The sequence below is a fragment of the Tachyglossus aculeatus genome, chromosome 18 (genome assembly GCF_015852505.1).
Source record: "Tachyglossus aculeatus isolate mTacAcu1 chromosome 18, mTacAcu1.pri, whole genome shotgun sequence".
Classification (NCBI taxonomy): domain Eukaryota; kingdom Metazoa; phylum Chordata; class Mammalia; order Monotremata; family Tachyglossidae; genus Tachyglossus; species Tachyglossus aculeatus.
Genome location: NC_052083.1, coordinates 38100094 through 38109658, shown reverse-complemented (window position 1 = coordinate 38109658; position 9565 = coordinate 38100094). Strand labels below are relative to the sequence as shown.

Genomic DNA, 9565 nt, shown 5'->3' with positions numbered 1-9565 from the left:
TAAAATGTCAGCAAACTCTTGGTGTACTGTATTTATTCCTGCCTTTTTAGAGGATTTCGATTATTTCAATGGCCACTTCGACTTCAGCAGTACTGTCCAATTCTCGCCTTAATAGCTGGTATTTGGGAAGGGCTTACTTTGTGCAAGCACTAGACTAAGCGCTGCGGGAGATACAAGAGAAACAGTCCCCACACGCTGCTTCCGGTGTAAATAGAACACGCATTGAATCTCCATTTTGCAGATGGGGGAACTGAGGCACAGAGAAGTGAAATGACTTTTAGACTGTGAGCCCACTATTGGGTAGGGACTGTCTCTATATGTTGCCAACTTGTACTTCCCAAGTGCTTAGTCCAGTGCTCTGCACACAGTAAGCGCTCAATAAATACGATTGATGATGATGATGACTTGCCCAAAGTCACACAGCAAACCAGGGGCGGCACCAGAATTAGAACTCCGGCCCACGCTCTTTCCACTAGGCCACGCTGCTTCTCTGTTGAGCACTTACTCTGTAATAATAATAATGATGGCATTTATTAAGCGCTTACTATGTGCAAAGCACTGCACTAAGCACTGACACAGCTGACAAGTGGCGGAGCTGGGATGAGAACTCACCTCTGACTCCCAAGCCACGCTGCTTCTCTATCCATTAGGCCACACTGTTTCTCCTTCTCCTAAGTGCTCAGTATAGTGCTCTGCACACAGTAAGCGCTCAATAAATACGACTGAATGAATAAGAAGCAGCATAAAAAATGCTTGGTTCCAAACTGCACAGTATAATAGAACAACTGGACTGTGAGCCCATTGTTGGGTAGGGACCATCTTTCTATTGTTCATCATCAATCGTATTTATTGAGCACTTACTGTGTGCAGAGCACTGTACGAAGCGCTATGTTCCCATAGCGCTTCGTACAGTGCTCTGCACACAGTAAGCGCTCAATAAATGCAGTTGAATGAATTGAATGAATAAATACAACTGAATGAATATACAGAGTGCTTGCCGCTTGAAAATATAGGAGGTGGAAGTTGGCACACACCTCTTCCCCTTCACCCGTGTACTCGAACCATGAATTCAAACAGTGAACGCTGTAATCACTGGGCAAGGTTCCTGGACTCCCGCCATCCAGGAAGCCACTTTTTAAAACAGATTTTTGGCACTAGACCACGTAAATGATTCTCAATTGTCCCTGTCTAATGTTTTTAGACGGGTAAGAAATTTTGCCCCGCTGCGGCTTCCTGAAATCAATCAATCAATCGTATTTATTGAGCGCTTACTGTGTGCAGAGCACTGTACTAAGCGCTTGGGAAGTACAAGCTGGCAACATCTCAGCTAAAAACTCACACGCCTAACAGGTCGGAAATACCCACCCCTTCACTGAGGTTCCTGAAGTCACGGCTTGTCGCACGCCGTGAGACCCAAAGCAGGCCTAGTGGACCAGACTTTTCCAGGCTGAGTGAAACGCCTCTGAAAATAATTTGGGAGCAAAACCCAATCGACGATAAAAAGGTCTGTTCTGGAACTGCTTTATTTTGTTTTTGAGTGATACGTCCCCCAGTCCTGAGTAGGATTCCGTGGAGTTCCCCCGGCAAGGTTTGAAAAGCCGGCTGCATTTCCTTCCCTTATATTTTTCCAGTTCCTCCAAGCGCTTCTACCGCTGGAGACAGAAGACCCAAGGTTTGAAAAGCCGGCTGCATTTCCTTTCCTTACATTTTTCCAGTTCCTCCAAGCGCTTCTACCTCTGGAGACAGAAGACCCAAGGTTTGAAAAGCCGGCTGCATTTCCTTCCCTTACATTTTTCCAGTTCCTCCAAGCGCTTCTACCGCTGGAGACGGAAGACCCAAGGTTTGAAAAGCCGGCTGCATTTCCTTCCCTTACATTTTTCCAGTTCCTCCAAGCGCTTCTACTGCCGGAGACAGAAGACCCATCTTACCAGCCTCAGCCAAGGACTGCTTATGGTCTCGGTTTCCCTGCTGCCGCCTCCTCCGGGAAATGGAGCCCCCGGGGCCGACTCTGTCACATTATATACTCTCCCAAGCGCTCCTTACAGTGCTCTGCACGCCGTAAGCGCTCAACAAATACAACTGATTGACTATCCCTGACCCCCTGCCTTTATTGCGGGGTTAATCTCTACACCTTTAGGACCCGTTCTCTTTTGGGATGTGACCTTAAGGAGAAGTGCCCACCTTGGTATACCAGTAGCAATGGTTGCAAAACTTGGCACAACTCCCAAAAAACAACATGGGTGGGAATTTGTTTCAGTCTATGATTTGTTTCTAGACTATAAACTCATTGTGGACAGAGAATGTTTCCACCAATTTGATTGTACTCTCCCAAGTACAGTGCTCTGCACATAGTAAGTGCTCAATAAATGCCCCGGACACGTCCCCTTCATTATGCGTTCGTTTGAGGCCCTAGGGCGAGGTCTAAGCTTCTGCCCGGCCTTTTCTAGGTGAAGTTAGAATAATAATAATGATAATGGTATTTGTTAAGCATTTATTACATGCCAGGCACTGTACTAAGCGCTGGGGTGGATACGAGCAAATCGGGTTGGACACAGTCCCTATCCTACAGCGGGTTCACAGTCTCAATCCCCATTTTACAGATGAGGTAACGGAGGCACGAAGAAGTGAAGTGAAGTGAGGGAAGCAGCGTGGCTCAGTGGAAAGAGCCCGGGCTTTGGAGTCAGAGGGCATGGGTTCAAATCCCGGCTCCGCCAACTGTCAGCTGTGGGACTTTGGGCAAGTCACTTCACTTCTCTGGGCCTCAGTTACCTCATCTGTCAAATGGGGATGAAGACTGTGAGCCCCCCGTGGGACAACCTGATCACCTTGTAACCTCCCCAGCGCTTAGAACAGTGCTTTGCACATAGTAAGCGCTTAATAAATGCCATTATTATTATTGTCAGCTGTGGGACTTTGGACAAGTCACTTCACTTCTCCGTGCCTCAGTTCCCTCATCTGTAAAATGGGGATGAAGACTGTGAGCCCCCCGTGGGACAACCTGATCACCTTGTAACCTCCCCAGCGCTTAGAACAGTGCTTTGCACATAGTAAGTGCTTAATAAATGCCATTATTATTATTATTATTGTCGCTGTGGGACTTTGGGCAAGTCACTTAACTTCCCCGTGCCTCAGTTCCCTCATCTGTAAAATGGGGATGAAGACTGTGAGCCCCCCGTGGGACAACCTGATCACCTTGTAACCTCCCCAGCGCTTAGAACAGTGCTTGGCACATAGTAAGTGCTTAATAAATGCCATCATTATTATTATTATTATTGTCGCTGTGGGACTTTGGACAAGTCACTTAACTTCTCCGTGCCTCAGTTCCCTCATCTGTAAGATGGGGATTAAGATTGTGAGCCCCCCGTGGGACAACCTGATCACCTTGTAACCTCCCCAGCGCTTAGAACAGTGCTTTGCACATAGTAAGCGCTTAATAAATGCCATTATAAAAAAAAAAGTCACACGCCCAAAGTCCCACAGCAGACAAGTTGGAGAGACAGGACCTTCCGAGTCCCAGGCCCGGGCTCTCACCTACCCCGTGCTGCTACTCGGTGATGAGCACAGTGCTTGGCTTATAGCTACCTCTTAACACCACTGCCGTCATTATTATTTTTCTTATCAGAACCAGACCTGCTCTCTGCCCACAACAGATTTATTCTAACACCTCCACCACCGTGAAAGAGCCAAGTTAAGAACAGTCCTTTGGAACACGTGTCCTCAATATGCGTTTTTTCTAGAACTCGATGGCAGAATTAGAGCAATCTCTTCCCCAGTGCACGACTAGCTGAATACGACGGGAGGTGGTATCAGAAAACCGTAAGCACTCAATAAATATGAATGAATGAATGACTCTCCTCCCTTAAAACACACCTTTCTCATCCTCCTCGATCCTTCTGGTATGGGGGAGGAGAAGTCATTTGAGTTTACCTCACGTGGCTTAACTGCTTCATCTAGTCTTCTTCTAGACTGTGAGCCCACTGTTGGGTAGGGATCGTCTCTATTTGTTGCCAACTTGTACTTCCCAAGCGCTTAGTACAGTGCTCTGCACATGGTAAACGCTCAGTAAATACGATTGAATGAATGAATGAATCTAATTTTCATCATTAAGCTCCCAACAACCGAGCGGTACTAGATGAGACGGTCTCTTTTCAGTCGATACTTTATGGCAATCGCCAGTTCAGTCACACTGGGGAAGTAGCAGGGCTTAATAATAATAATAATAATGGCATTTATTAAGCGCTATGTGCAAAGCACTGTTCTAAGCGCTGGGGAGGTTACAAGGGGATCAAGTTGTCCCAAAGGGGGGCTCACAGTCTTCATCCCCATTTGACAGATGAGGGGACTGAAGCCTAGAGAAGTGAAGTGACTTGCCCAAAGTCACACAGTGGATAGCGGCCTAGTGGCTAGAGCCCGGGAGTCAGAAGGACCTGGGTTCTAGTCCCGGATCGGCCGCCTGTCTGCTGTGTGACCGGGGCTAAGTCACTTCACTTCTCTGGGCCTCAGTTACCTCATCTGTCAAATGGGAATGAAGACCGTGCGCCCCTTGTGAGACAGGGACTGTGTCCAACCTATCCTTTAATTACCCCAGCGCTTGGAAAAGTGCCTGGCAAATACTAAGCGCTTAACGGATATCATTTTAAAAAAAAAACACAAAAATCAATGGTATGCACCGAACGCTTACCGTACGCAGGGCTCTTATGGAAAGTCAATAGAGTTGGCAGACGTGCTCCCTGCCCACAAGGAGTTTAACATATACGGGAACTGTAGTTGCCATTCCAAAGCTCCAAAGATCCATACATTGGGGATACATAAACATTACAGGGCTGTGCCAATTCTAGGGATTTCTGGTGCCACTTCTTTTCCGAGAGGCAGCTCTGTCCGGATAGGAAAAGTGTCCTGGCATCCTCAGCTCCGCGACAGGATTGCCAACATGGGGCCACCCGCCACTTTCCGCTTCTGGTCTCTCCTCTCAGCAGAGGTTATCGGACCGGGAGATCTTTTGCAAATGGGATTCACGCTTCTGGACGAGAGATTCGACGGCCTAGCGGGGCGAAGGGAACGGGAGGGTGGATTTCCCGCCTGCTCTCGGATGAATAGCGAACACAAGTCGAAGCCCCGTCATGCCTCCCAAGGCCAAGTACGATACCTAGGAGACGGAAGGGAAAACTAAAGCACCTTGAAGGGCGACGCGGCCGGTGAAAAGGAAAGCCACGCCCGAGGGATTGGCAGCTGAGGCACCAGAGGAACCAGTGAGGGACAGTAAAGACGACCGTGGTTTCACATTTGTTATATTTTCCCGGGCCGCTTCGGACCTTTCTCTGGATAAACGTCTTGGAGGAGCAGCGTGGCTATAAGTGAAATCGCCACGACTAAGGTGAGGACTATCTCCAGGGCTTTGAACCAGTTGGGAGAGTCGTTCAGGAGGAAGAGCTCGTTGTGCAAGGTCACCCCAAACCCCACGATCAGCAGGACGATGGCTTCGCTGAGGCCCTCGGAGAGGATGAAGGCGAACCAGGCGAAGAAGAGGGGGACGGTGCTCACGGCCAGGTTCATCAGGTCGGGCTTGGCCGGGCTGCCTTCGGGCAGGGCGTAACCCCAGCGGACGCCGCCCAGGAAGGCGAGGAGGCAGGTTCCGTAGGCCATCTGAGTAAACGCCAGTATGGGCAGGTAAGACTTCGTCGCCACCATGATGAGCGGGGGGGCGGCGAAAGGGATCATCCCCAGCGCGGCCAAACAGCGGGCGGGCTTTGGGGTGGCGGGGAGGTATCCAAGGGTGCGCGGTGGCTTCGGTGTGGCGGCAGCAGGTTTCTTCTTCTCAAAGCAGCAGGGAGAAAGGTGGAAGCTCCGGGCCCCGGTCCAGCACGCCGGCGCCGGGGGGGGCCGGCCAAGATCTCCCCCAAACAGGGAGATGGTTCTTTCGGAGAGGCCGGAGGCGGGGGTAGGGCTGCACCCTCCCGACGGCTCCCTCCATGAGGGGAAGGGACAATTTCTGGAGCTGCAAGGAACCGAGGAATTAGGAGCAGCGGCGAAACGGCTCGACGCGCCGGCAGTCAGGACCCCCCAGGGGAAATCGAACGATTGACCGTGTTTATTGAGCGCTCACTGTATGCAGAGGGCCGTACTAAGCGATCGGGAGAGTACGACAATACGATAACGGCCACGTTCCCTGCCCACAACGAGCTTAGTGTCTAGAGCGGGAGACAGACATTAATGTAAATACACAAATTATCGATATATACTTAACGTTAAGTTTAACATTTCCCCCCTCCATCCCCCCCATCTTACCTCCTTCCCTTCCCCACAGCACCTGTATACATGTATATATGTTTGTACATATTTATTACTCTATTTATTTACTTATTTTACTTGTACCTATCTATTCTATTTATTTTATTCTGTTGATATGTCTTGTTTGGTCTGGAGGGGGAGATGGATGTTAATATAAACAAATGACAGATAACTGCATAAGTGCTGCGGGGCGGAGAGGGACGGTGAATAAAGGGAGCAAGTTGGGGCGAGGCAAGAGGGAGTGGGAAAGGAAGAAATGAGGGTTTAGTCAGGGTTCCCCACAGCACCTGTATATATGTTTGTACATATTTATTACTCTATTTATTTATTTTACTTGTACCTATCTATTGTATTTATTTTATTTTGTTGGTATGTTTGGTTTTGTTCTCTGTCTCCCCCTTCTAGACTGTGAGCCCTCTGTTGGGTAGGGACTGTCTCTAGATGTTGCCAACTTGGACTTCCCAAGCGCTTAGTCCAGTGCTCTGCGCACAGTAAGCGCTCAATAAATACGATTGATTGATTGATTGATTGATAGTAGGGTGCTCACGGTGACACCGGAGCCACCCCTTTAGAAACCGTAGTGGCTCCGCTGACTTTGTCCAGCCGCTGAGGCCTAGGGGAAGCAGCGTGGCTTAGTGGCTACAGCCTGGGCCTGGGGAGTCAGAAGGACCTGAGTTCTAATAGTGGCTCCACCACTCGTCTGATAGGTGACCCTGGGCAATCAATCAATCAATCAATCGTATTTATTGAGCGCTTACTGTGTGCAGAGCACTGTGCTAAGCGCTTGGAAAGTACAAGTTGGCAACACATAGAGACAGTCCCTGCCCAACAGTGGGCTCACAGTCTAAAAGCAAGTCAATCAATCAATCACATTTATTGAGCGCTTACTGTGTGCAGAGCACTGTACTAAGCGCTTGGGAAGTCCAAGTTGGCAACATACAGAGACAGTCCCTACTCAACAGTGGGCTCCCAGTCTATTTCCCTTCTCTGGGCCCCAGTTGCCTCATCTGTAAAATGGGGATTAAGACTGTGAGCCCTATAATAATAATAATAATGGTATCTGTTAAGTGCTTACTATGTGCAAAGCACTGTTTTAAGTGCTGGGAAGGTTACAAGGTGATCAGGTTGTCCCACGGGGGGCTCACGGTTTTAATCCCCATTTTACAGATGAGGTAACTGAGGCACAGAGAAGTGAGGTGACTTGCCCAAAGTCACACAACTGACAGTTGGCGGAGCCAGGATTTGAACCCATGACCTCTGAATCCAAAGCCTGAATTTTAGACTGTGAGCCCACTGTTGGGTAGGGACTGTCTCTATAGGTTGCCAACTTGTACTTCCCAAGCGCTTAGTACAGTGCTCTGCACACTGTAAGCGCTCAATAAGTACGATTGATTGATTGATTGATTGATTGGGTTCTTTCCACTGAGCCACGCTGATTCTCCTATGAGGAACAGCCCTATGTGGGATAACGGGACAACCCGATTATCCTGTATCCATCCCAGCGCTTAGTACAGTGCCCGGCAAACAGTAAGCACGTAACAGATACCAGAATTATTATTATTATTACCTAGCTGAGCCTTGTTCTTACTTCTGTTACCATTATTTGCACACGATTTTGGATGCCTGCACTTCTTTTAAATTGTTTCCTGAGGGTAGGGAATGTTTATGCTTTGCTTCTGCATTCCTTTCCCAAGCACTCAAGTGTCATTATTAGAGGAAAATAAGATCATCATCAATCGTATTTACTGAGCGCTTACTATGTGCAGAGCACTGTACTAAGCGCTTGGGAAGTACAAATTGGCAACATATAGAGACAGTCCCTACCCAACAGTGGGCTCACAGTCTAAAAGTCTAAAGATGCAAAAGAATTTAAAGATTAAACTAATTGTTTTTATAGGCAGGGAATGCGTTTGCTAATTCTGTTGTACTCTCCCAAGTGCTCAGTACAGTACTCTGCACATAATTAGCACTCGATAAACACCCTTAAGAATTGCACCACTAATGAAAGAGGATTCATTCATTCATTCAATCGTATTTATTGAGCGCTTACTGTGTGCAGAGCACTGGACTAAGCGCTTGGGAAGTCCAAGTTGGCAACATCTAGAGACGGTCCCTACCCAACAGCGGGCTCACAGGCTAGAAGGGGGAGACAGACGACAAAAGAAAACATATTAACAAAATAAAATAAATAGAATAAAATACATAAATAAAATAGAATAAAATACATAAATAAATATAATAAATAGAATAAAATACATAAATAAAATAAAATAAATAGAATAAAATACATAAATAAAATATAATAAATAGAATAAAATACATAAATAAAATAAAATAAATACAAATAAAATAAATAACCGAGGGTTGATATTTTCCCCATTGTGAAGGGGAAGGCAGAGCTTTTAAGGCTGAAAGTGCATTTTATCCAGAGAAAACCCTCTGGATTGTGGGATAATTGAATCAGGGCTTTACAGCAGAGAAATTTTAGAATCTTACCTTGAAAGGCAGCTGGCAACACCTCTGAATGAAATGAAACATACTGGCTCCACCCAAGGCGCTCTTAGATATGTAAAGTATCTAAAGGATCCTCTTCAACACGCTTTCTGACCAGTGAAATATGTATATTTTGTCCGAGCCCCTGTAAAAGATACAAAAATGGCCTTTTAGAACTTTTCTTCTGGGACACACTGCAACTTAACTGTTTCTTAAGTGACTGTCTGCTAGCAGAAATGTTGGATCGATAGGCTTCAAGATTCTCCACCCCTGACATACTCTCTTCATGCACTTTCATTCATTCAATCGTATTTATTGAGCGCCTACTGTGCGCAGAGCACTGGACTAAGTGCTTGGGAAGTCCAAGTCGGCAACATCTAGAGACGGTCCCTACCCAACAGCGGGCTCACAGTCTAAAAGGGGGAGACGGACAACAAAACATATTAACAAAATAAAATAAATAGAATAAATATGTACAAGTAAAATAAGTAGAGTAATAAATATGTACAAACATATATACATAGTGACTTGAATACAGATAGCACACCCCTCTAAATGTTTATCACAACCAAAAATTTGGTAACCCAGTTTTCTGGATATGCATATGCTAGGTACCTAAGCATGGGGACTTTCCTTTTTTCAGAGCAGTAGTTGCCCAAAATCAATCAATCAATCAATCAATCAATGGTATTTATTCTCCTCAGCTCACGCTCTTCACTTATGACGTAGTGGGTAGAGCACGTCCCTGGAAGTCAGAAGGTCGTGGGTTCTAATCCCCGCTCCG

General features: G+C 46.9%; 1 protein-coding gene across 1 annotated transcript; it reads right to left on the bottom strand.

Annotated features, from left to right (window-relative positions):
- Positions 1-4590: 4590 nt before the first annotated feature.
- TMEM69 (transmembrane protein 69) lies at positions 4591-8922 on the bottom strand. Its single transcript, XM_038760691.1, is given in 3 exon segments — positions 4591-5877; positions 5879-5995; positions 8785-8922. Coding segments are annotated over 3 exon segments (750 nt in total). The 5' UTR covers positions 8827-8922; the 3' UTR covers positions 4591-5286.
- Positions 8923-9565: the final 643 nt, after the last annotated feature.